Source organism: Lagenorhynchus albirostris, chromosome 4, assembly GCF_949774975.1.
Source record: "Lagenorhynchus albirostris chromosome 4, mLagAlb1.1, whole genome shotgun sequence".
Taxonomy (NCBI): Eukaryota; Metazoa; Chordata; class Mammalia; order Artiodactyla; family Delphinidae; genus Lagenorhynchus; species Lagenorhynchus albirostris.
Genome location: NC_083098.1, coordinates 114759270 through 114786610, shown reverse-complemented (window position 1 = coordinate 114786610; position 27341 = coordinate 114759270). Strand labels below are relative to the sequence as shown.

General features: G+C 35.6%; 1 protein-coding gene across 2 annotated transcripts; it reads left to right on the top strand.

Annotated features, from left to right (window-relative positions):
- The first annotated feature begins 13 nt into the window (after positions 1 to 13).
- Positions 14 to 27341, top strand: INTS12 (integrator complex subunit 12). Of its 2 annotated transcripts, none has more exons than XM_060147372.1 (8): positions 14 to 138; positions 8316 to 8480; positions 11234 to 11386; positions 12851 to 13038; positions 14738 to 14897; positions 19611 to 19757; positions 23012 to 26910; positions 26961 to 27341. In XM_060147372.1, exons 2-7 carry the CDS (start codon positions 8325 to 8327, stop codon positions 23594 to 23596), a joined length of 1389 nt encoding a protein of 462 aa, XP_060003355.1. In that variant the 5' UTR covers positions 14 to 138; positions 8316 to 8324; the 3' UTR covers positions 23597 to 26910; positions 26961 to 27341. The 2 variants fall into 2 exon arrangements, with proteins under 2 accessions (XP_060003355.1, XP_060003356.1); XM_060147373.1 differs by having other exon boundaries at positions 23012 to 26938; positions 26987 to 27341.

Below are 27341 nucleotides of genomic sequence, written 5' to 3'. Positions count from 1 at the left end.
CTTCCTACCGTCGCACAGCCAATACGTTCCCCGGTCGACCCTGCTGCGGGAACCTTTGTTTTTCCGCTCTCGGAGCCGGCTGCTGCCGGGAGCGGTTCGTGAGGCCACCGGGAACTGACGGGGCAGCGGGGCGGAGCGGTGAGTTGTTACCAGCTCACCGGCTCCCAGTCGACTCTGGGAGGCTCAAGACTTTTGCGAGGGGCGAGGTGGGAGAGTAGTTCCGTGCGGTCCTAGTTTCCTCGCTCCCTGTGGGGACACCTCGTAATTTGCAGGCGGTCGAGTGCCCAGGATGACTGCTCACCCCTTAAGTGAGGGTAGTGCTTCCTCGGAGGTTGTGGCGGGCTGGGGCACGCGGACCGGGGGCACGCGGACCGAGGGCACAGCCCCAGGGACTAGGTCCTTGGAACCCTGTCTCCGACCTTCCTCGGAAGGTTTTGGCGACTTCTCTCGACAGCTCCCTCTGTCGGCCTCTCACCTTCTCGAGCTCACTTGTCAAGGACCTTCCCCTGTGCTAGGCCTTGGGTGTGTTATGACTTTGATCAAAAAAGATTGGCAGTCCTTGTCTGAGTGTCTCTGGTCGCTCTTCAGATTCACTATCACTTGGTTGGTTTGGAATCAGGGTCTTTCCGCTTCCCTTATGTTTCCGGACGTATGCCTAAGGTTTCAGTGTAATCCAGGGCCAAGAACTCAGTGAGGGAATGAAAAGGGCAGCATCTTTAAAAGGTTGTTTATTAGAATGGGTTGCAAGAGCTTGCAAAGACGTAAAGAGAAAAGCTTTCTAGAGCCGTTATGTGATGGCAACCCTAATATTGTACTCTGCGTGAACAGGGTCGATTTCCTTCATCTCGTTCACATGCAGATGATCAACTTTAGACTTCTTTTAAGTTTCGCATATAGGTTGGGAAATGAGATCTAGAGGAAAGAATATATTTATATATGAGTACCCAATTTGGGTTGGAGAAATCACAGAAGCCCTAGAAAATGACATTTAAACGAAACCTAGTTCATTCACTCTACAAATACTTTTGAGAATCTGTGAAGTTCCAAGCACTAGGTATATAACTGAATAAAACAAGTCCCTGCTTGCATGGAGTTTACAGTCTAGTGGGATTAATGAATCTAAATCGGATGAAGGATTGGGAAGAGAGTATTGCAGATAGGGACATTGTACAAGTCCCCAGTCATGAAAGAGGTGTTTTTGTTTTGTATTGCTTTTCTTTTTTTGATGTTTGAGGGTTTGTGGGGCGGGGCAGTTAGGTGGGGATGGCTTAGAATTTCTTTTTTATTGCTTTTTGTGAAGAGATTTTGGACATGATTAGAATTGTGTAGAAGAGGAAAGACCTTTATACTTTGATCTATATTAATTCCAAAGCCATTATTTTGTGGTACTTTGCAAAATAGCGAAGTGGTAGGCAAAAAAGAGAGCCTCTCCCCTTAAAGTACTCAGTGTTATAGAGAATATACAAATGTACAAAAAAAGAGTGTGGTTCAAGGTAGAAAGTTCCAGTACCATGAAAATGCATTTTGAGATATCCTAGGAGGACAAGATTAGTTGTATAGGGGGTAGAGAGGAACACAGTAGCTGTGAGTAAAGTTCTCATGAGAAGGAGTATTTGAACTGGGACTTGATAGCATTTGGAAATATAAAAATGGGTTATAAGCTTGTCAGAAAAAATGAGTAGAATTAGCAAGCCCAGCTAATGGCTCTGTACTACAGAAGGTCTGGGGATAAAGAATTAAAGTTTTTGTGCCAGTTACTGCATCTTTTTAAATGGTAGGCCAAGAAATTTGGCTTTATTTTAAAGGCAGTGGGAAGCCTTAATTTTTGAGGAAAAAAAATGAAAAAAGAAAGAAAGGAAAGAAGGAAGAAAAAAATGTGTTGCAGCAACATTAATATGGCAACAGTGTTGAAGTCAAGAATAACTAGATTGTTGCTATAGTACAAAAGGCAAATAACGACCTGAATCTGAATAGTAACTGTGGAAATGAAAAACAGGAATAGATGTGAGAAACGTTTCAGAGTCAGAATTCACAGGAAAGGCCTGCAGATTGTTTAGATATAAGGAATTGGGGAGGACTCAGTGAGGCAGAGATTTAGGCCTCAGACCCGATTAATGGAGAGTATGTCATTTATTGAAAGAAAGTGCAGGACAGGGAACTTTTGGGGGAAGATATTCATAATCTCAATTTCAATCATAACTGAATTTGAGATACCATTAAGGCAACCAGGTACACATGTTTACTAAGCAGTTGGAATTGTGGGGTTTGAGCTTAATAGAGATTGGAATGGGGATAAACATGTGAAATCAAGTTGAAAACATGATATATATAAGATTACCATGGAAGAAATTGGTAGCAGAACTAAAGAAAATAGACAAGAATAGATACTTGGGCAATACCAAGAGCAATGGGGATGAAAAGATGACCCAGAGAAAGAGTAGCCAGAGATAGAAAAAGAAAACCAGGAAAGCTGAGTATTACTCGTGGAGGAGGAAGATTTTTGAAAGAGAAAGTGAATAACATGTATTCACTTGGCCAGCATTTACTGAGTGCCTGCTATCTGCCAGGCACTCTGCTACAAACAGGGATTACAGCAGTAGGTAAGGTCAGTGCTGGCCCTCATGGAACCTACGTTCTAGTGAGAAAGACAAACCCTGTTTACACAATTAACAGTGTAATAGCTATGACTTGTAAATACAGGATGTTTTAGGACCATATAACAGTAAGACTCCTTATTTTGTTAGGGGAATGTACAGAAAAAAATTGAGACGAGAAGGGTGAATAAGATGAGGCAAGGGACGCTTTCTACTAAAGAGCTGGGATAAGAAAGAGTATATGTTGAAAGATTTGAAATAAGTCATGTGGTTACAACAGAAAGTGGGAATAGCTTGAGATACTAAGTAACATTTAATGAGCAATTGTACTCTGTGCTAGGTACTGTTGTAACTGCTTTACATGTATTACCAGATCATGTAGGGCATTAGAGACCTTTTTAAGAATCTTGTTCTTTAACCTTTGGACAGTAAGAAGTGAAAAGGAGTATTTTAAGCAAGTGGGTGATATAAAAATATTTGGAAAGGCGCAAGAGTGATTTTGAATTTTTTCTTTTTTTTTTCTTTGGCTGCATTGGGTCTTTGTTGTTGGCGCGGGCTTTCTCTAGTTGCAGCGAGCAGGGGCTACTCTTTGCAGTGCACGGGCTTCGCATTGCAGTGGCTTCTCTTGTTGCGGAGCACGGGCTATAGGCACGCGGGCTTCAGTAGTTGTGACACGTGGGCTCAGTAGTTGTGGCTCACGGGCTCTAGAGTGCAGGCTCGTGAGCTGTGGTGCAGGGGCTTAGTTGCTCCATGGCATGTGGGATCTTCCTGGACCAGGGCTCGAACTCATGTCCCTGCATTGGCAGGTGGATTCTTAACCACTACGCCTCCAGGGAAGTCCCAATTGTGGGGTTCTGATTAAGCTCTTACAGTGGGCCAGATAATAGCTGCATGATGGTAGCTTGGTCTAGGGTGTGGTAATAAGGATTGAAAAAGTTAGATGAATTTGAAATATATATAAGAGGTTTGGTGATTAAATGGGAGGCAGGAGTTGAAGTGGAAGGAGTTAAAGCTGATTCTCAGGTTTCTGACTGGAGCAATGGGATAAGTATCATTTGAGAAAGGGAAGATTAGGGGAAGAACTGGTTGAGAGAAGAGTTTATGAGTGGCTCTGTTAGGGGCATGTTGAATAGGCGGCACCAGTGAGATATCCAAGTCAAGCTGGCAGTTGAATCTTGGAAGAGATGCATGGGCTGGAGAGATAAATATATAATTACTGGCAAAAGGGTATAGGTCAAATTGTCTAGGGCAGTAATTCTGAAACGTTTAGAGTAGATCAGAACCATCTGGAAGATTTAATGCAAATTTCTGGGCCTCACTCCCAGAGTGTTTTCATTAGTAGCTATGGTTGTGGAGACCGAGAGTTTGAATTCCTAACAGGTTCCCAGGTGATGCCTGTTGCTGCTGATCCAAAGGGGACATTTTGAGAAGAAGGTGTAGAGTGAAAGAAGAGACCCAGAACCTAATCTTGAGCAACTCATTTTTGATTCCTCAAGATTTTTGAGGAATCTACAAAGAAGACCAAGAAAGAAGTAGGAGGAAAAAATAGTATTTATTATACTTACCTGACTAAGGCTGTGAATACTTTGGTGGAAATATTTCCATGGTATGGTGGCACAAAGGCCAAATTGCAGGAAATGCTATATAAGCAGAAGGAGTGAAGAAAAAGTATAAAATGTAGGAGAAGTTTTGCTATAAAATGAAGAAGATAGGATAGAAGATATTTAAAGGTCAATGAAAAGATGCCAGTAGAAAGAAAGAGGCCGGGGGAGGGAGGTTTGTGAGTGGCGGAGAAGACATAGGAATAGTTCATAGCTCAAGGTTTCAGGGGGGAGGAAAAAGATAGGTTCCAGGCATAGGTGGCGTTACATGGAGAGCCACCCTCTTATTTAAAAGGTGGGAAAGAGGAAAGGATTGGAGCAGGTATATTTGTAGATGTGTCAGAAAGTTGATTTAGTTCCTCTCTGACAGTTTCTGTTTTCTCTGTGAAGTAGATGAGGACATCTACTAAGATAGAGAAGCAGTTTCAAGGAAAATGGAGAAAATGTGACTGGTCTTTGCAGAAAGTGGGGAAGTGAGTTGACCAGAGAAACATGATAGGATTGCTAAGTTGTGTTGAGTGCCTAGGTGGGATTAGTGACTGAAGATACAGAGTGTATGTATTCCTCTCAGCTGCACTTAGATTTTGGGTGCAGGCAGGGAGAAGGTAAATAGGATGGATGACTGTAAAGTAGAAGAAACTGTAGAACTAACTATGGGACAAGGATGCTTAGAGTGCTAAAAGAGAGTCTTTGAAAGGCTGGACCATAAAGGATAAAAAGGATGGAGAAAAAAGATGATTATTTAGAAGTAGGAATTTCTGTGTTACTTATATACATTTACTGTATATAACTAAGTTATATAAGTCTTAGCTCCTAACGTGAGCTACGACTTTGTTCCCACCAACACCACTATTGCCACCTTCCTAGGCCATTGACATTTTTAAAAGTGGTGATTATTATTAGTTTTCTGCGTTCTTCTTTTTTTAAAGCAACATCTAGATTTGAAATTAAATCTACATTTAAAGCATTAAATTTCTGTATATATTTGTATCTATATCTACACACACCTAGGACTTTGTTTTCTAGAATTCTAATCCACAATAAGAAAGCTCTTTTACAATCTATTTTGATCATGAGTTTTAGAATATACAGGAAAGAACTATATAGAAGTAACATGATTTGGTGTAACTCTTGGAAAATATTCTTGGAAATAATAAAGGAGATAAAGTGACAAATTTACACAAATTTACACAGTTGCTGACCTCTTTAGGACTTCAGTAGCAGGAAATAAATTTCTTTCACTATTCAGTAGTCCCCCCTTATCCATGTGGGATATGTTCCAAGACTCCCAGTGGATGCCTGAAACCATGGATAGTACCAAACCCTATATATACTGGGTTTTTTCCTATACATACATACCTGTGATAAAGTTTTATGAATAAATTAGGCACAGTAAGAGATTAACAACAATAACTAATAATAAAGTAGAATGATTATAACAACATATTATAATAAAAGTTATGTGAACATGGTCTCTCTCCTCAGGTTCTTCAACTCTGCCAGAAATGTGGCAGTGGCTTCTTCATTGGCAGACACAGCCTCTCCAGTAATTTTTATATTTTTCAGTCTAAACCTATTCCTGAATCTGTGTAACCATCCTTTACTTGCAGTAAATGGCTTGGTGTCACTCATTTCAGGGGATTTCTTGCTGAAGTTTTTGTAGATGTTCAATGTTTTCTGGCCCAACATATTGCTGTCAGTTGGAACATATACTGTTCATGTCCTCCATCCACAAATTTAATGCCTTTTCCATTCTAACTAAGCACTTATGCACTGTGGCTATAACTTTTGCACTCTGAGGTACGACAGCAAAACTAGCACAAATTTTCCTTCTTCACAATTTCACAGATAGAAGACTCGTTCTTACCATAGATTTTAGCAACCTCAGCATATAAGCATACAGTTTTTTTCTTATTAAGTTTAAAACTTTCACTTTTTCACTTAGAGGAAGCACTTTGCAACTTCTTTGGCATATCTGAATAGCACGCATCACTACTCTGGCTCTTTGGGAGCATTAAATAAATAATAATAAGGTGACCTGAACACAAGCACTGCAATACCATGACAGTCAATCTGATAACTGAGCTGGCTAGTGACTAACAGACGGGATTCACTGGACAAAGGGATGATTCACATCCCAAGCAGGATGGACTGAGCTAAGGAGCTGGCATGAGATTTCATCATAGTACTCAAAATGGCGTGCAATCTAAAACTTATGAATTGTTTATTTCTGGAATTTTCCATTCAGTATTTTCCAACTGCAGGTAACTAAAATATCAGAAAGTGAAACCACAGGTAATGGGGGACTGCTGTATGTGCGTTTGCTGGTAAGAAAGGAGAAGTAATAGAAACTGGAGAAGGCAATAGAAAAGGGAGAGGGAAAGGAAGATAGAAAACTAAAATATAAAGGATAAAACACATAACCATGAGTGTTTTATTTTAGGCCCAACTCCTGTTTTTTCTGTTGGACAAGGAAAAGATGTTCGGTCAAGAAGGTGCCAGTAAGGAGAAAGCAGAGGGACCAATAAAGTGGAGGTCTCTATAAATTCAAAGGATAGACGAATGGGAGTAAATAAATTTTTTAAAAGAAAGAAAGATTGACTTGGTACCCTGAGGAGGCTCCCGGGTCAAAGCAGTAAAAGAGATAGAGTGATGGAAGATTGTAGTTAAAAAGGAGAATTGACTGTAGTCAAGCAGGAGAATACTTGTGTCAAGTTTCAGGTTTCAGTGGCTGAAGATGAAGCTCCTTGAGGTTGAAGATCTAAATAAAACTAGTGCAGGAAGTTGGAGAAGAACATCAATATATATGCTAAAATTACCAAAGATGATCGCAGGGGGAGAGGAAAAGATGAGCTTGGTGCAAATGTTCTGTACATAGCAGCAATGAAGATGCAGGTGTGGATTTCAAGAGAAGATGTTGATAAATGGTGATCATGGAATATTTTTCCAAAAGCAGCGATATGGAGTATTGCTCTTAGCTCTTTGAGTAGGAACAACTCATTACTTGGGAGAAGGCTGTAAAACAGGGGATGTCTGTGTGGATGAGTGGGGATAGTAAAGGTAAAGCGATAAAAGGACTGCTTGAGAAAAAAATGGAAAATATAGGGGAATACGTTGGTAATAAGTAGGGACTAGAAGACGACAGGCAACTAGCAATGAAGTTAATGTGGAGAGCGGGAAGGGCTGAGCTGAATGAGTGCTGGAGGGATTTTCAAGGAGAAGGTAAGTTTGTACCTTAAAGCAGCCACTATGTATATATAATAGGGAAAGGGAAACTGGAAGTTGCTAGAAAGGCTAAAGTATTTGTCTCCAAAGTATTCTCATCATTCATTCCATGAGTAAAAAAACTGAGCTCACTTCCTTATATGTGTATTTAGTTGCCAATTATATGCATACACTGCTATCACTATGTATATTAATAGCTTTTTTTAATAAAAGATTAAAAATAAAAAAGAAATTCTAACATTTTTTTTCTCTGTATTCCACTGTGGAGACCACTGGCTAGAGGAATATGTTAGTAATTTAGGGCAGGGGTATAAAGTCTGTTCAGTTTTATAATTGCAGGATCATATAAAAAGAACTGACTCCAAATTGGTGTTGATGACGTGATCTGTGGTCTGGTCTCGTAATCTAGGTGCTGACTCTTGTCACCTAATCTGTAATGTAAACCTTTTATCTGTGATTATGGAAATACATAACCATAAATACTTGGCTTCTAATTTTCAGCATAGAAATTTCAAGTAACGGTTTTTCTAGTATATTAAAAGGATTCTTCTAAGTTTCAATATTTTCAGTACCTCATAATACAGATTGTTAGCTCTCTAGCTAACCAAAAAAGTTAGGTCAGTAGAAAGACTAGGCTGTGTTCCCTTGTGCACTCAGGAGTGCACTCAGGAGTGGCAGCTTTACTCCTTTTCATCATGGACATTTTAATGAGGAACTGGATAATGCCAGTTAGAGAAAAGAAGAAAATTTACTTTTATCCGTAATAACCTTTTGGACAGTTTGAATTTTGTATCAGGTGCACAGTATTACCTATTATAAACAAAAGAACAAGAAAAACTTTGACAGATAATTACCCGTTGTCTGTAAATTACTTTCCTCTCTTTTTTTACTTCAGGTGTTTGCAATGGCTGCTACTGTGAACTTGGAACTTGATCCCATTTTTTTGAAAGCACTAGGCTTCTTACATTCAAAGAGTAAGGATTCTGCTGAAAAGCTAAAAGCACTACTTGATGAATCTTTGGCTCGGGGCATTGATTCAAGTTACCGTCCATCTCAAAAGGTACCTACCTGGATAAAAAGCTTGGAGGAAGTTTTGTAAAGCCTGTAGTAGAACAGTGTTAACATTTAGAATGTCTCGAAACAATCTCTCTGCCAAATAATCTTTCCTTGTGGAATGAAGAAATTTATAGTGTTCTTCCTTCAAGCTTTCAGAGAACTGTTACACTATATAGAGAAGTTAGCTGGGAGTGGGGGATATTCAGTTCTACTACTTTATTCCTATAGAAACCCACTTAAGATATATTTCAGTTTCTAATTCCTTATGATCAGAGTATTTTTTTAAGCTGCTGAATGAAACCGTAACCTGTGTTATAATTATTCTCTAATGTTTTAGGGGCGAAAAATAAAAGGACAGGGATTTTGCAATGAAGTGAATTAAATATGTATAGGATAATGTAAGGAATAAAGGAGATATAGATGAAATGTGAGAACTGTGTAGCTCCCATAATAATAACAAAGTGACCAAGCAGCTTTATGTGAAAAGAATATACATTTTGGAACCAGACAAACCTGTTTTAAATCCCAGCTTACCTCTTACTAGTGTGGTGAACATTTACTGTGTCCTAGGTACTTTTCTTAGTGGTATATGTTTATCATTAATTTTAGTTGTGGTAATTATCCTTTGAGATAGGTATTATTTATTTTTATTTTACAGTAAGGAAATTGAGGTACATAGTAACTTCATTTCACCCAGCCTCTGTTTCTTTATTATTAAAATGAGGATAATAAGAACTATCTTACAAAGTTGTGAAAATTAAAAGAGATAAAGTATGTCAGCCACCTAGTGCAGTGTCTACCTGGTACATAATAGACTTTTAGTGAATGATAGCTCTTATTAGATTCTCTAATACCTAAGACATTCTTTCAAACCATTCTAAAGCTCTAGCCTTGAAACTTCGTGTCACCCAGGTCTATGAACACCTAGATACCAAACTGAGAAGGAGAGGACAGAACTACACGACTAGCTCAGTCTAATCCAGAATCTCAAACTCAAGACAGGGCCAAGTCCCAGACTCAGTGTCCAAGTGATCAGTGATATTTTGCTCCCAGCCTTCTTTGAAAGCTACCTCTAGTATTCTCAAACTTTTTTATTGTCTTTTGAGTACTAAAGCCATTGTGACTTCATTTCTTTCACCATTCTCATTCTGGTAGGTTCAAAGAGCTCAAGCCAACCAAATTAATAAAACTCAACAAAATATACTAACAAATTCATTCTGCTCTGAGTATGGATATAGGCCAAACAGGAAATTCCTATTATTACTAAAGAAGCAGTATTTTGAGATTCTAAAACAGAAGGAATTTCATCTGTTAAAGTACATAAGAAATTTGTTACAATTAAAAAGCCTCCTGCCCTTAGGTTTCTAACTGGAAATGACTTCTCATGGTCAGTTTAGAGAAAATACTCTGCTAGGTGTTTTTAAAACAGATTCATTTAATTTTAGTCTTTAACTGGACATTTCCATCTCTAGAATTGTGTGAGAATCACCTAGAAGCAGTGGTGTGCTTATAAACATTATCAACTGGGGATAATTCCAAGGAGCTACTATATGCATAAGCTTTCTTTTAACAGCAACAGATAACAAATATATATACATATCAAAGAGTAAAAATAACAAGGATTGCAAGTTTAAAACATAAGGGAAAGATAAGCCACAGACTGAGAGAAAAGATTTGCAAATGATGTATCTGATAAAGGACTTGTATCCAGAATCTATGAAGATCTCTTTATACTCAATAATTTAACAAATGCTTTAGCAAAGAAGATAAATGTGTGGCAAATAAGCACTTGAAAAAAATGTTTAACACCATTAGCCATTAGGGAAATGGAAATTAAATCTACAGTGATATGCCACTACATACCTATTAAAATGTCTAAAATTAAAAAGATTAGCCATACCGAGCATTGGTGAGGACATGAGGATATGAAGAAACTGGGACTCTCATATACTCCTGATGGAAATGTAAAATGGTATACCACTTTGGAACATGGTTTGGCAGTTTCATAAAAAGTTAAGCATAAACCTAACATGTGATCCAGACATTCCACTCCTACATGTTTATTCTAGAGAAATGGAAGTATATGTCCATATAAAGATTTGTACCTGAATGTTCATAATATCTGTATTCGTAATAGGCCAAACTGGAAACAACCCAAATGTCCATTAATAGGTAAATGAATAAACAAATCATGGTGTATTTGTTCAATGGAGTACTATTCAGCAACAGTGTTGCTACACTCAACAACATTGATGAATCTCAAAATAAATATTGCTGAGTGAAAGAAGCCAGGAAAAAAAGAGTATATACTGCATGATTCCATTTATGAAAATTTCTAGGAAATGCAAACTAATCTATAGTTGCAGAAAGCAGATATGTGGTTGCCTGAGACTGGGTAGCTTAGTTTTTCTGGGATGTCTACCTCTAAGAGTGAAGTTTTTCTAGGATGTCTACCTCTAAGAGTTATTACAAAGGGCAACCAGCAGGACACTTTGTGAGATGATGGATATGTTCCTTATATTGATTGTCGTGAAACCATAGAGTGAAACATATCCAGTTTTATACTTTAACTAGGTGCAGTTTGTATATCAGTTATTCCTCAATAAAATTGTTTAAAGAAGAAGGCAACACATTGGTCACTACATGATGTCTTAATTTTTAACTGATAGTTGTTTAGATTTAAGATCTGTTTTTTTTAATAGTATATTAGATAGTCTGAATATTTAATTATGGGTATCTTTTTAATTTCACCTATAGGATGTGGAACCACCCAAAATTTCAAGCACAAAAACTGTTTCCATTAAGCAAGAGCCCAAAACATCATCCACTCTTCCTTCTGGCAATAATAATGGCAAGGTCCTAACAACTGAAAAGGTAAAGAAGGAAGGTGAAAAGAGACCTGCTGATAAAGTAAGATTTTATTTTACTCTAGTAAATCAGTCAATGAATCAATCAGTTTATAGGCCAGAAAACGTTTTGTGCTTACTTTTTGTATATAATAGTGGGTAAAAGTACGTAATAACCACTCAGTAAATATATTTTGATAATTATGGATATTGGTTTTTTGAAATTAAAATTAAGAAACATTTTAAAACCATTTACTGAAGTCGTTGTCAATAAATATTTGAGCGCCAAAAGATGTACTAATTTCATGTATAACTCAAGTATTCTAGATGGAACTGTTGTTGAAAAGAAAAGATGACGAGGAAAGAATAAAGATGTAAATGACTAAACATGAAATTTGTTACAGAATGGTGTACCTTAACAGGGTTACAGATAACAGATACAGATAACTCTTGGATTGTCTATTTTGAATGATTTCTGCACATAATTATTAGGATTTTAGCACTTAGTAAAAAATACATTTAAAAAAACTTTTACTACCCCTGCCCTTAAGGTGGGGTGTTTTCATACTTTTTTCTAAATATTGGCTATTCATAAACTATATTGCATTGTTTTTATATAAATTTAAAAGCACAGAAAACAATATAATATAGTTTATGAATAGCCAATATTTAGAAAATATATCTCTATTTTCCATATATATATCTCATATATATCTTTTAGCAACTTTTTCCACTCAGCAATGTGCTTTTGAAATTTACCTGTGCTGATACACGTAGATTTGAACATTTCTTTCAGCTAATATGTGGAATATTAATTCTATAAATAAACCAGTTAATCCATTCCCCCGCTGATGAGCAGTTAGCTTATTTCTCCTTTTCCTCTATTACAGTGGGGTTTCAGTGAGCTGCTTTATACGTATGTCTTTGCCCACATGGTGGTAGTTTCTATAGGATGTATACCTATAAGTGGATGTAATAGGATGGGTACATCTTCAACATTATTAGACATAGTGGATGTTTGAAGCAAGTATGGCAATGTGTTAAGCCTGAACGACTGGTAGAAGTTCATTATTTACTTCTTTTCAATATATATTAACTATCGCTACTTCATTATTTAAAATTTTAAAATAGCCTTAAAAATAGCCTTAGTAGTACTATGGCTTCTCAATTCAAAGCATCCAATGGGGGGTTGGGAGGGCACTGTAAGTAAATCCACTGAACTTCCAGGATTCTTTAATGGATAAAAGAGTACAAAGAGAAATACAGATGCATGCTAAGCTGTTCTGATTTATTTATTTCTACCTTGTTGGAGTCTTTTAACATTCTGATTATGAATTTATTATAAATGTTCTCCAGGTCTTTAGTGTGTACATCTCTCCCTAGCTATGTGAAAATATCTGTTGAGTGGACTTGGTCATTGCACACTGTCTATCTTATCTTGTGATAGATGTGATAGATGTCTATCACATCTCTCAGTGATTTAAAGTTTATTCTAACATGTTACTTTCTGATTGGGTGCTTTTTATAGATGAAATCAGACATCACTGAAGGAGTTGATATTCCAAAGAAACCTAGATTGGAGAAACCAGAGACACGGTCCTCTCCCATTACTGTCCAAACCAGCAAGGATTTAGCTATGACTGACCTTTCCAGCTTTGAGGAGACCAGTGCTGATGATTTTGCCATGGAGATGGGATTGGCCTGTGTTGTTTGTAGGTTAGTTGTACCTTGCCACAGATTCTTTTGTGTCTTTGTAAAGAGCAAACAACTTAAAAAAAAAAAAAAAGACCAATTGTTGGGTGTGTTTTTTATTTTGTTTTTATAATTTGGAGGTGGGTAGGAGATAAGTAGATCGATAAGTAGATAAACCTCCCATATGGCAATTTAGTGTCTTAAAAATTGTCAAAATTTTATATTCTTCACAGGCATCTTTAATCAGTTATGTTGTAGTAATATTTTCTGCGTTCTTGGCTTCTAGAGGGAAAGCAATTATTGCTTTATTTTTTAGTGAGAAAGAGTCTGTTCAGCAGACTTAATTATTTTCACCTTTCTTTTTTCTTTTTTTTTTTTTTTTTTGCGGTATGCGGGCCTCTCACTGTGTGGCCTCTCCCATTGCGGAGCACAGGCTCCAGACGCGCAGGCTCAGCAGCCATGGCTCACGGGCCCAGCTGCTCCGCAGCATGTGGGATCTTCCCTGACCGGGGCACGAACCCGTGTCCCCTGCATCGGCAGGCGGACTCTCAACCACTGCGCCACCAGGGAAGCCCCTCATCTTTCTGTTTAAGAAGACTATGTTGCTTTTTTTTTCCTGAAGTGTTGATAGTATTTATAAAGTAAATGGTTATATATCAAATACCATTAAATCTTTTCCTAAGGATAATGGAAATGAAATTAATGGATCATGTAGGTTATTCTGAGTGTTGTTTTGAAACATGGATTCATAATTATAAAAACATAGATAATTCTGCTTAGTAGAAGATGCATCTTAAAAATCAGAATAATTAGATTTTAAACTCCTTGATGCCAGGAGCTATGTCTTTAATTGTTAATGACTTTCATTGCCTAGCACAACAGAAAAAATTACCACCTTTGTTGCTGTTTTCTTCATGAAAATGTTAAATTCTGGTGCATTGGGACTGAGTGCATACCTATAAACTTCTGTGAAACTTATAGAGAATCAGTTAATGTACTTCTGAATAGGATCATTTCGTTAGAGCTTCATTGTTTTAACATATATTTGTTTATTTCAACTTTTATCTACTATAAGAGTTATCATTTTTATATAAAGAAGTAAATGGTAAAAATAAGGGGGAAAGGACTAGTAATTGTAACCCTCCGTAAGGAGACTTGTTATGATAGTCTAAGGCTGTTGCTGTTGGAATTTATACTTTTTTGATACACATATTACTGCATTCTATTTAGTTGATTAAGACATTTATTTATTGAACACCCTGTGTCTGCGCAGTAATATGCTAGGCCCTATAGTTAATTAGGTCCAGTTTCTAACTTTAGGCAACTCAAATATTAATGAAGAAGATAGAACAATATGTAGGCAGCAAATATAAATGAATTTAATAGAGGTACAAAGAAGATGTTATGAGACTGTTGGAGGACTAGCCAAAGTCTACTGTGTACCTTCTGGGAGAAAGAAAAAAATTGCAATGAGAAATGACAAGGAGAATATAGCCAAATTTAGTCTTTAAGTCATCTTATACATTTCTTAATGGCTGAGCGTAACCTTTAAAAGAAATGAATTGTTTGTGCAGGCTACAATGTTGGGATTCGTTACTTTGCTCTTTGGCTTTTCTGGGGTTTTTACCCTCTTTAATTTATCAAACTTTACCAGAACAACCCTAAAATGGCTTTAAATTGTTGCATTCAAATAAATGTAATATTTAATGGTATACTTTCTTAGGCAAATGACAGTGGCATCTGGTAATCAATTAGTAGAATGTCAGGAATGCCATAATCTCTACCACCAAGATTGCCATAAGCCACAGGTGACAGACAAGGAAGTGAATGACCCTCGCCTTGTGTGGTATTGTGCCCGGTGTACCAGACAAATGAAAAGAATGGTAGGAATCATTTTTCTCTATTTTAAACAATCTCTGTCAATTTCTTTGTTGATATGTGCTTTTTAAGATAAAAATTTGAACATTTATGTTATTGAAAAAAAATCTTATAAGCTGATGATTTAAATGTTTGTGTATATGTGTGATTTTTGTGTCTATGCCTAAATGGACCAGACCATGTATATGCATTTTTCTCTGCTCAGCTTTTAACTTGTTCTATTACAAAAATCAGAATTGGAGACCCACAAAATATAAATATTCCTTACTGGTATGTCAGTGTATTTACAAACATTTAGAAATACTACAAAGCACTGTGGGAAGTGGTGAGATACAAAGCCCCAGACTCTGCTGAGTCTGGTAAGGAAATATTAGAAATATCTATTCCTGAGTGAGTGTAAACCACCAAACTTACAAACTGTGTACAGAGGCAGTATTTGTATTCGCATCTTTGTCTTTCCTCCTGTGTTTCTCTCTCTGTTCCTTAGTCTTTCCTTCTCATTGTCTTTAAGTGACCATTTATCCTATATTCCTCAGTACTTTCTCAGTTTACTGCTCACAAACATAACTGTCTTTAATTTCGTACTGAAACATGTTTTCATTTGTTATATTGGATAGTTTTCTAACTTATTTAAATAGTAGATGGATGAATGTTATCATCTTCCTTTTAAAGAAATCAAGTTGTTATTTACTTCAGTGACTTGTTTGCTTCCTCCATTCGCCCTCCCCTGCCTTAGATTAGGGACTCTCTTTTTGTTTTTTTTTTTAATTTTATTTTTTATTGAAGTATAGTTGATTTATGTTATGTTAGTTGCTGGTATACAACAAAGTGATTCAGGATATTGAGTATCCCTGTGCTATACAGTAGGACCTTGTTTACTCATTCTGTATATAATAGTTTCCATATGCTAATTCCAAACTTCCAATCCATCCCTCCCCCACCTCTCCCACCTCCTTGGTAACCACAAGTCTGTTTTCTGTGAGTCTGTTTCTGTTTCATAAATAAGTTCAATTGTGTCACATTTTAGATTCCACATATGATATCATATTGTATTTGTCTTTTTCTTTCACTTAGTATGATAATCTCTAGGTCCATCCGTGTTGCCACAGATGGCATTATTTCATTCTTTTTATGGCTGAGGAATATTCCATTGTATAAATATACCACATCTTCTTTATCCATTCATCTGTCAGTGGACATTTAGGTTGCTTCCATGTCTTGGCTATTGTAAATAGTGCTGCTGTGAACATAGTGAGTGCATGTATCATTTTGAATTGTAGTTTTCTCCAGAAGATTAGGGACTCTTGATAGAAGAGTTCTCATATTGTTAACCAAGTGAGCTTCTACATAAATTTTTCTGACCAAATATATCTTTTTAAAGTTAGAAATACTTAGTTAAAAGTAAGAAAAAAAAATCAAGATGCCTACTTTACTTTTTAATCACTCAAATCAGAAATAGATTATGTTTTATTCCTAGGAAAAGTAGTAACATTTCAGTAGTATTTATACTTTCTGTTTGTAATGGGAAATTTATTTGACATGATACAATTGTTCTCTGCTCAGTCTGATTTTTATTTAGTTTATTACTTAAACTAGCCCCCCAGGACCTCAACCAAAGTAATTACGGGTGAGCACAACAGTGCATTCCAGTGCCTTGACACAAGTAGTCACTAAGAATTGGTAGTCAAAATAAATAATTTGTGACAGTAATCTTTCTTTAGTATAGCTTCAAAGTTTATTATTATTTTATTGTAAGTCTCTTAATAAAGTTAAGTACCGTTCTCTCCTAAGATTTTACTCCCTTACATTTTGTGACTTAGTTTACACCAGGTCTATATTTATAGTTCTAACCCTCTTCCTGGAATGAATTTTGGCAGCTGACCAGATATCCTACAGTTACTTTAAGTTCAGTGTTTTTAAAATTAAAATTGTTTTCTTCTCCACTCAATTTTTCCTCAGTTGCCTGAACTAGAAAACATTATCCTTGATGCCTCTCTTAATTCCACATCCCTTTGTTTACCAAACTTGTTAATTCTACCTCTTATGTATTTCACAAATCTGTTCATTTCACTTTTGTTACCCTGTCCCACAAACCCCTCATTTCTTGTCTATTGCTTTAGCTCCTTCAGTCCACTTTACACACTGCAGTTAGAATATTCTTCTAAAGTAATTATCTAACTTTATCTGTTTAAGTGTGCCCAGTGGCTCTCAATTACCTATATAATGAAGTTTTCCTTGTTAGGGTGGATGTATGGACCTTCTCTTTGACCCAACTCTACCTTTGTATCCTTCTCTCCCACCACTTCATCATATACACCCACACACTGTGGCCATGCCAGACCAAATGGTTCATTCCTTGAGTATGTGGTGAACTTTTCGTGTTCCCATGTCCTGCTTCTCAGCTTCTCCTCATCTGGGATACCTTTTATTCTTTATCAGCTTTGCAAATTAAATGTCTAATTAATTTGTCATTAAGACCTAGTCTTATTCACTGGCAAAGCACCAGAGCAAAGCTCAGGACTGGACACATCCCACATTCTGTTGTTCTCATTTTAAGATACATAAATGGAGGAAATATAGATTTGCACCAGAAATCTGCAGTCAGTAAGTTCAGTCTGTATGTCCAAGAGTCAAGTGCTGAGTAAGGGGCCATGACTAATGTCAGAACATGATTAGATACACCAAGAGTGGACCTGGAGAAATACCAAAAGATGTGATCTGAAGTGAGCCTGAAGATTAGGATCTGGTAAACACAATGTTTAGTGAGAGAAAGAAATTTGGAAATGGTGGGGATGCTACCAGTCATTCTTACTATAATTGCTTTCAGTGACGTTCTCATATATATGTGCATTGGTTATTGGTCCAAGATATCTCAAGGATACCATAAATAACATCTTATATCCCCTTTCTCCTTGCACTAATTTCTTAACTAGGGCAGGTTCTGCAGTACACATTATTATAGGAAGACCGGAAGACAGAGTTAAGAATGGTGGGTGGCAGGATCCAAGATTATTCTTTTGTTTTGTAATTTTCTGTCTACCAGGTAATGGGTTTTGCCCCAGCACTAGGTGAGAGACTCATGACTTACTGCAGTGGTTCTCAATCTAAGGTGGTAACACACTCCTACTCAGCAGTAATAGAAATACATGGTAATTTTGATTGCTGCCATACTGGCAACTATCGCCTTGAGTGGTGAATGTCATATATTCTGTACTATGTGAGTCAGTCACCCAATGAAAAATTATAGTGCCTTTGTTGAGCAACACTGAGTCAGTGATAATATCCTAGTTCCCTAAACTAGTATTACCAGCGAAGGACAAAGGGTTTTGGGTATTTCTTACTCAGCTTCTAAGATGGCTAGGTGAAATAGAGGAAGCAGAAAAAGATCCAAACATGATCTCCTAGGCAGAGGTTCTTTCTGGGCTTCACTGTAATGAATCTTCATCTGCTAAAGCATACAAGTTAGGTGGGTCTTCAGAGTCTAACCGCATCTACTGATGTGCATAGAGGGAAGTATAAGATTGAAAGCCATGGGTATGGAACCATGTGTTTCTGATTTACTCTGAAGCCTACATTTTCATAACGTGGTTTGCAGTAGAGGGTAAGATATTCTTTCTTGGTCGTAAGAGATATTTTTATCATAGATATCTAACAGCATCCCTAATAATATTCTTGATCTGAGTGTTGCTTTATAAGTGATGTCTGAAATTAGGTGTACTTTCATGTGGAAAGTATGTAATATAAAAAATGGGATGAATTGAGACTTAAGGCTGAAAATTATATTGTATGGCAAACCATAGCACAAGAAAGTCTAAACAGAGATAAAACAGCTGCATTCAAATTTCCAGAAATGAGAACACATTATTAATAAATTTTCTGGTATTGTCTTGCATGGCCTTATTAGGATTGTCAAGGACAATGGAATGGCAGGGATCATCTTTACCCATCCCGTAGAGATGGGTTCTTTCAGATTCAGTTTTCTTACCTTTTGTAAATAATGATAATGAATAAATAGTAACTATTATTGTCTGCACTTAATATGTGCCAGACACTATGTAAAGGCTTACGTAATCACAATTCATTCTCATAACCCACCTTTGAAACAAGATATTATCCCCATTTTGCAAATGAAAATGAAACTTTTAGAGATTTACATATTTTACTTGAGGTAACATAGCTAGGGAAGTAGTTGAGCTGGGTTTTGATTCTAGTTCTGTTTGACTCCAAAGACTGTCCTCTCAAACACTGCACTATACTGTTTATATAGTTAATATTATCTAGCTGGAGAACAGTAAAGAACAAACTGAAAAATGATTAGAGTTCACAAGAGAGTTTAGTAAAGTACCTAATATAAAATAAAGGAAAAGTCAGTTTTTGGTCAAAATAAAACTGAAAATGCTTATGTGATTTTTTTTTCTTTTTCTTTTTATCAATTTGGTTTTGTTAAAATGACATTTAAATAACACTAATCTGGATAATTTTTAAAGTTTCGTATTATCTTTACTGTTTAGAAACTAATAAAATCTATAAAACCATTAATTAATATGATGATACAAATAATTTGTCGAAGAATCTATATTTTCAGTGTCATCACAATATTTTTTTAATGTTCATCTGTATTTCAATTCAATGAGGAGTCCTGTGATAGATTTTATTGTCTTTCTGTGCGTTTAACTAAGATTTTGTAGCTAATTTAATCTTAACACTGATTTTTGCAGGCTCAAAAAACTCAGAAACCACCACAGAAACCAGCCCCCACAGTTGTTTCTGTAGCTCCTGCTGTTAAAGATCCATTGGTTAAGAAACCAGAAACTAAACTCAAGCAAGAGTCAACTTTTCTAGCATTTAAGAGATCAGAAGTCAAGGTATAGTATATTCCATTTTTATCTAAGATTGGATTTAAATTTAGTTGACTTAATAGTTACTTGGGAAAAAAAATAATGTGAAGCTTTGTATACTAAATGGCCATATGTTGGAAATTAAGACTACATTAAGACTACATTACTATTAACATTAAGTAGAAAGAGAACATTTATGTAATTATTTAATCTTGAGCTCTGCTATTTCTCTTTTTATGGTGATTAGGAACTGTTTGTGAGCATTCCAAGATAACATTCTTTACCATTCCTATGTAGTCAGCCACTTCTCTCCAATTGGGAATTTGGTTTAAATCCTAAATACCTTTGTCCTCAGTAGCAGTAGTTTTGCTCCTCACATTACTTGTGCTGATTGGCCTCATAGCTTTTTTTTCCTGCTTATTGGCTATTGAAGTTTTCTTCTTTGTCTTATTTTTTTCTATTATTATCATGAATTTTCCCCATGAATTGGCCCTCTCGTATACTAAGGAGCCAGATTATCTAGTGAGAGTATCACCTTTCTCATTCCTAGATTTTCATCCTTGATATCATGCTACATTATTATTAATATTCTGGCATTTTGATATCATGGAATAAAATATTTTTCTAATCTAATTTTGTAACAAAAAGAATGCTTTTATTGAATTTCACATTCCAATTTTAAGCAGAAGATGGAATTTTAAAGATGGAAGAAAAAAATGTTAGCCCCAAATTCTCAAAGGTTAACCCCAGAAAATTCTAAAGCTGTTACCTTGTCCAAGTGGCTGTAAGTAGCAAAGATCAAGAACATTGGTTTGATGATAAAGAATATGAGTATAAAGTACTCTGAGAAGGATACTGATAATTTTATTTGCAGATCATTTTTAATTTAATTTACCAGGGAAGAGCTGATATCCAAGGGATATCCATTATTGATTTGTCACATAGAAACTTGGTGAGCTAGAACAGAAGTAAGAATAACTTATTGAAAGTAATTAGAGTTGCTATATTCTATACTTAAATCACTTAGGTAGCTTTTTATACTAACCTGTTACTACTAAAGTTTATTTTTAGGAAACCAATATGAAATTATTTTACAGCAAATAAATTAAGGCCTTGGCTGTCATGTTTGTTCTGATTAAGAAGAGGTTTTGACGTTTTTATGATAAAATACAATAAATTTTTACTATGAAAAAAATTGTTCCCATTTATATATAAAAAGCAATTTAAAAATAGCTTTCTAACTAGGATAATAGGCAAGAAAATAATTTTAGTTGAGAACAATTGTGAAATTTATTTTCTGCACTGGAATAGTAAGAAATTACTTGGTCTCCGTTGTCTGTGTTATTTTACTTTTGTGCATCCTGATAGTATTATAAGCCATCTGTCATTCAGTTGAAAAGCAATACCAGTAACTAACAGCAAACCATTAAAATAAAATGCCATACACACAGAACTTGCTTTGTACTTCATAAGTGTTGGTCTTTTTGATTACTTCAGATGGGTTTTCTTTTGTGAAGTTTGTTGAAAGATCATTTAGCCATATAGCAGGCAGTTTTATGTTTAATATAAAGAAAAGGAAAAAATCAGATCTTTCATCACTGAAAATTAAAAGTTTGCTACACCTGTGTCCTTTTGCTTCCTTGACTAACTTTTTTTCATTACCTGTATGCATATCTCTAGGAACTTGTAATTGATGTAAAGTTTATCTTCTTTGCATAACCTTATGAGATAGTCATTGTATGATGTTACTCTAAAAAATCCTATCGGGGCTTTCCTGGTGGCACAGTGGTTGAGAGTCCGCCTACCAATGCAGGGGTCACGGGTTCGTACCCCGGTCTGGGAAGATCCCACATGCCGTGGAGCGGCTGGGCCCGTGAGCCATGACCGCTGAGCCTGTGCATCGGGAGCCTGTGCTCTGCAACGGGAGAGGCTGCAACAGTGAGAGGCCCAAGTATGGCAAAAAAAAAAAAAAAAAAATCCTATCGTTTTTTGGAGTATGTGAACAATAATCTGGACCCTCCTCTGATAAAGACCTCAGAGAACTCTGTTTACATTATTTTTCACATTGGTTTAAAATGTTTAATGCAGACAATATTGACGGCTACTTTGTAAGAACTAAAAACGTTTTTCTCAACTCATTCAGAGTTCAGTTCTAAAATATAAGTGAGTATATTTTAAGCATGATAACTACCATATTTTAAAGTAAGATACTATTTGTAAGACTTTACCTTTTACATATTTAACACTTTTGTGAATCTCAAGAATATGAAGGTAGAAAAAGTGCCAGTGAGAAATTCAGTCCATAATTAATTTGAACAAAGTGCATTTCCCCCTAAACGTTAAGGTGAAAAAAATTGTTCTCATATGAATAAGAACAATATTTATGTAGTGACATTGGTATCACTGTTAGCTTTTGACTGGCCAAGGACGTTAATTAGAGAAATTGAAGTGTTATACCTTTAAGAAATACATCTGGGAGTGAGTCAGGCATACCCAAAATGTCACTATGCAGCTTATGAGGCAGTTGATTAAAAATGTTATACAGAAGCAGGGATCTCTTTGTGATAGTTTCAGTGGAAACATGGACAAATTGTGAAAATAAAGTCATGAGACCTTCTTAGTATATTTCGACCTTTAGAGTTGTACAATTCCAAGTAGTTAACATGGTGTATCTGTATATATTTTGCAATGCAGTAGCTATTTGCTCAAAATTTGCGGGGGATTTTTAAAAATAGGTTCAAAATCTTATGTATTCACTCAGTATTTATTGAGTGAATCTCTTCATCTCAGACATCTCCTACATATATCCTGGGCGTGAGCATTTTTGTCCATTAAGAGTGGATTCTGTTTTTGAAATGATCCACAAGTCATTTGGAGCAAAGCCTAAAGAATTAGATGTTTTACTGAGCCAAATAGTAACCTTTCTGGGTGAAAAACAAGTTAAAGCATTAAATCTGATTTTCTGATATGGCTTGTAACCAAATCTAGGAGCAGTCCTCAAAAAGGAATTCCCATATATTTTTTTCCGCAGTGATTAGAAGAAGAATATGACATCCCATAATTTCTGCTTTATAAATGGTAGCACCCATTAGCTATGGATAGGTTTTCTTGTATGTGTTTTTTCAGATCAGTTTAGCAGAACTTAATTTTGGTGCTATGCTTTAAATTTCCCAGATCATTTTTGTATAAAACGTCTTAACCATTAAACTTGTTATATATTTAAGAATATTATATTAGGTGTTAATTACACTTGGCTCTAATATTTATATTATGTTTTTTAGGCATCCACGGTTGTTTCAGGAAATTCTTCTAGTACCAGTGTTTCCTCTTCAGCAACTAGTGGCCTAACTGGATGGGCAGCTTTTGCAGCCAAAACTTCTTCTGCTGGTCCATCCACAGCAAAATTGAGTTCAACAACCCAAAACAATAGCGGGAAACCTGCTACCTCATCAGCTAGCCAGAAGCCCGTGGGTTTGACTGGTCTGGCAACATCATCCAAAGGTGGAATAGGTTCCAAAATAGGTTCCAGTAACAGCACTTCACCCACTGTACCACTGAAACCACCTCCACCTCTAACTTTGGGCAAAACTGGCCTTAGTCGCTCAGTTAGTTGTGACAATGTTAGCAAAGTAGGTCTTCCCAGTCCAAGTAGTTTGGTTCCAGGAAGCAGCAGCCAACTAAGTGGGAATGGAAATAGTGGGACATCAGGGCCTAGTGGAAGTACCACTAACAAAACCACTTCAGAATCAAGCAGCTCTCCCTCAGCATCCCTTAAAGGTCCAACTTCACAAGAATCACAACTCAATGCCATGAAGCGATTACAGATGGTCAAGAAGAAGGCTGCCCAAAAGAAGCTCAAGAAGTAATGTGGCCAAGTAGGTTTTTATATCATATTACCCTAAAGATTAAAATCTTATTATTAAGACATAAACTGTAGTATACTATAATTTAATAAAAATCTTCATAATGAAATTTATTATTTCTTACCTTAAAATGCTAATTAGTAGTTAATGAAACTTGGAAATGTTTATTTTAAATCTGTTTAGCATTTTTATTTTGACAGTTTTCATAGTATGTGAAAACAATGATTAGAATGACTAATTCTCGATGAAAACTTCTGGAATCCCAGAAGACTGATAGCATATGTGAATTTTTTTTAAAAAATTCATCTTCTGGCAAAGTTCCAATAATTGATCCTGCTGAATAAGATGCCTTACAAAGAGCCAGGGATGACCCAGGTTTTCTACTCCCCGCCCTGCCATAGTCTGGATATTCATTGGCAGTCCCAGCCTCATTTCAATTGATTCTCCCTCTCCCCCCAAATATTTCATCTCCCCATTTTCAAAATTAATTTTTCATAATTGATCTCTCATATCCCTGTATTATGTTTTTACCTTTTTGTCACCTCATATCAGTTATTTAGGGATTTATGTCTTCCAATAGATTGTGAACCCCCATGCCCTTTCAGTGCAATAGTTTTCTCACATTTCCCAGTTTCATCCCATTGCCAGTGTAACATATGCACATAGTATATGCTTAATAAATGTTGACTTTTGATTTTTCCTGGTTACGCACATTCCTGAGAATTCTTGAGGAAAACACCCATTCCAAGAGTCTTTATGGATGGATAATTTCTGATTTGTTTACATACTGATAGCATCTTCCTATACCATGAAAAAAAAGGCGATTTTATTTTTACTGCCCAAAATATTACAGCAATTTACCTAATTTTAGTTAACTTTGTATAAAAGAAGCTCCCATATAATGATTAATTCTTGAGATTCTTTTGAAGTGTGTGTGTGTACATTAAGTCAGAAAGTATGAAGGGTCTGAGTTGTTGACTTTTTGCAAGCTAGCAAATTATCCTGCTCTTGTTTTACATACATACTCTGACAGAAGACATGAGGCTTTCTGGATCAGAGCAATAGCAAAATGTAGCAGCCATTTTTATATATTTTATACTTCATGAATACCTCATTTCATCCAGAAACTAGAAGTCCAGCAAATTCCTACATTCACTAGACTGAGCAGCCTTTTTCTTTCAGCTTTGATGTATGCAACTAACACTTCACTATAAACCTCTAATCTCAAACCCTTTCCCTTAATTCCTATATTTTCCTCATGTTATTATTCTAAAATATATTGATAAATGATTTCTGTGAATTTAAAGCTTTTTAAAGTAAACTTGGTCTTTTTTAAGGAAAGATATTTTAAACTGCTTTGTTAAATAATGGCACTAAATTATTCATGGTAAATTACGATTCGTTATTGAAATAATCCATTGCTTACAAAGTGGAGTAAACATCTATTTACATGTTTAAAATCTGCCTGCAGATGTTTTTGTTTTGAGAAACTCAGATTTCTGTGGAATAAATATCAATTTGGCATCAACTCCAAGTCCCCTTTAGTGTCAAAAGACCAAAAAAAAAATGTATATTCATCATTATTTGCTTATAGTTCAGGGCCAGTTTGGACTAAACTGGATAAAACGACAGTGTGACACAAGTTCATCTCAACAACTATAACAGTTAATATAACCTCAGTACCTACAAGAAATTAAAGCAATAATGCAGACAGTTGTACATTGGCAATTGGCACCTGTAATGGAAAATTTTATCCCATCATAGTCAAAACATCTGCTGAATAGAGTTGAAAAGAGAAGCAATTATTTTACTTTCTATAGTATTTCAGAGAAGACTTTAGAAAACTTTAGGAAGTAATTTAACTTTTATTGAGCATGGCTCTTTGTATAGATTATATATGTGTATAAATATATATTTAGAATCTTCACAAATGTGTAGGATGCATACATCTAGTAATGTATAACTCACTCAGTTTGGTATTTTATAGAGGTATATTTGGTATTAGAGTTTATCCTCAAGTAGCTCTTAGACCTTGATTTTACCGTATCATTAAGTGAGCTACAAGGCTTTTTAACTGAGCATGTGATGAAAGTGGCCAGCTTTATATTAATAATATTTATCACTTCTTTTATTCTGTTATGTATCGTTTGTTTTTCCCATCGAATTTAAATTGTGTGACGGCAAGGATTTTGTTTGTCTTGCACACCATGGTATTCCCACTGCAGCTTTTGGCTCAATGAATGAATAGACAGATATATAGCTGGGCCAAAAAGCAAGCTTTTAGGATTGTAAGTTCAAATCCCATTTTAGTAGAAATTTGGTCAATATCACTTTTCTGTTTTGTATATCGTGCTTTCCATTAGATTATTTAATCAGATAATTTAGTGACTTAAAGAAAACGTTAAAAGAACACTGGCTTAAAGTCAGAAGACCTGTTTTTGAATCCCAGTCCCTCCATGTATTAGCTGTGTAATCTTGGTTTCCTCCTGTATGATGATAATGAATGAGATCAAATGAAAGACCTCTAATATTCAAAGGTTAGGTGATTCTGACTCTTAACAAGGATGTGGTAGTACTGTTTATTAGTAACAGATTATAAACTGTGATGATCATAGGTTATATAGGAAATACATCATTTTATAGAAATACACTTGGTGCAATAATTATAAAAATTATATAAGCAAGTAGAGAAAGCCATACATTTACATACCATAATATTATTTCTTTAAAGTAAGATAAGCTGTATTTAATTAACTAAGAATACATTCCCTAGATTTTTGAACAAGAACATCTTATTCTGGTATATACTAAAATGACTTATTTTCCTGAAAAATTAAAGCAAATTTTGTCTGTATCTAGAGTGTAATATTGTGTGTGCAGTAACTGGCTTATAGAGACTCAGCTTGAATTCCTGGAGTAAAGATTTTTATATTGGAATAATCTTGTAGATCACAGAGAATTTAATGACTGGCTTTTTATATATATACTATTTAGTATATATAAGAGGAGGGAGATAATTTAAAAAATTTTTTTAAATAGACTTTAAAAATAGTATCATTCCATAAGTAGTAGGATATCTCGAGAGTATAAAGTCTAGTGTCCTTCCAATCAAATTTAATTCCTTCCTCATCAACTATAATGTAAATTTATATGCCTAATTTAGCTTAAATTTTGTGAGGTTTCTACATGTATTCAGTATTGAACGGTGCACTGAGTGCCTTAAGAAACTGTAGTTATGACAAACAGGATTTAAGTAAAGTGGTTTTGCCATCTTAGAATATGAAGATTTCCTCTCTTTACTCACAGAACTTTGAGAGGTTTTTGCAATTGACAAAAGTCCAAGAAGTTTATGGAAAACCTTTGAGAGGTTTTTGCAATTGACAAAAGTCCAAGAAGTTTATGGAAAAGTGAAGTTTTTAATTCCATGTTTACTAATTTTTGTAAATCATCTAAATATTCATCACAAATAGTGACAAGCATCTCTAAAAGTCCAAGTTATAGTTTAGGGAAGATATGGAATATACCAGCACTTAAAAGTATTCCATGCAATGCTGCATTTATATGATTAACAATGTGCATTTTATCTCTTCTGCACAATTCCTCCTTCATAGAATTTTTATACTAAGACCAGATATTTTTCTAAAATATAAGGAATGTTCATATACTGGCCTTGTGACTTTTTCACATGACTTAAGCACCCATGGTAACTTTGTATTACTGTTTTTTTTTTATAATTTCTAAACTTTAT

Excerpts from the sequence above, each read along its gene's own strand:
- INTS12 (XM_060147372.1), top strand. The coding sequence starts at position 8,325 with ATGGCTGCTACTGTGAACTTGGAACTTGATCCCATTTTTTTGAAAGCA. Across the intron at positions 11,387-12,850 it reads AAAAGAGACCTGCTGATAAA|ATGAAATCAGACATCACTGA; the intron begins GTAAGATTTTAT and ends TGCTTTTTATAG. Across the intron at positions 13,039-14,737 it reads TTGGCCTGTGTTGTTTGTAG|GCAAATGACAGTGGCATCTG; the intron begins GTTAGTTGTACC and ends ATACTTTCTTAG.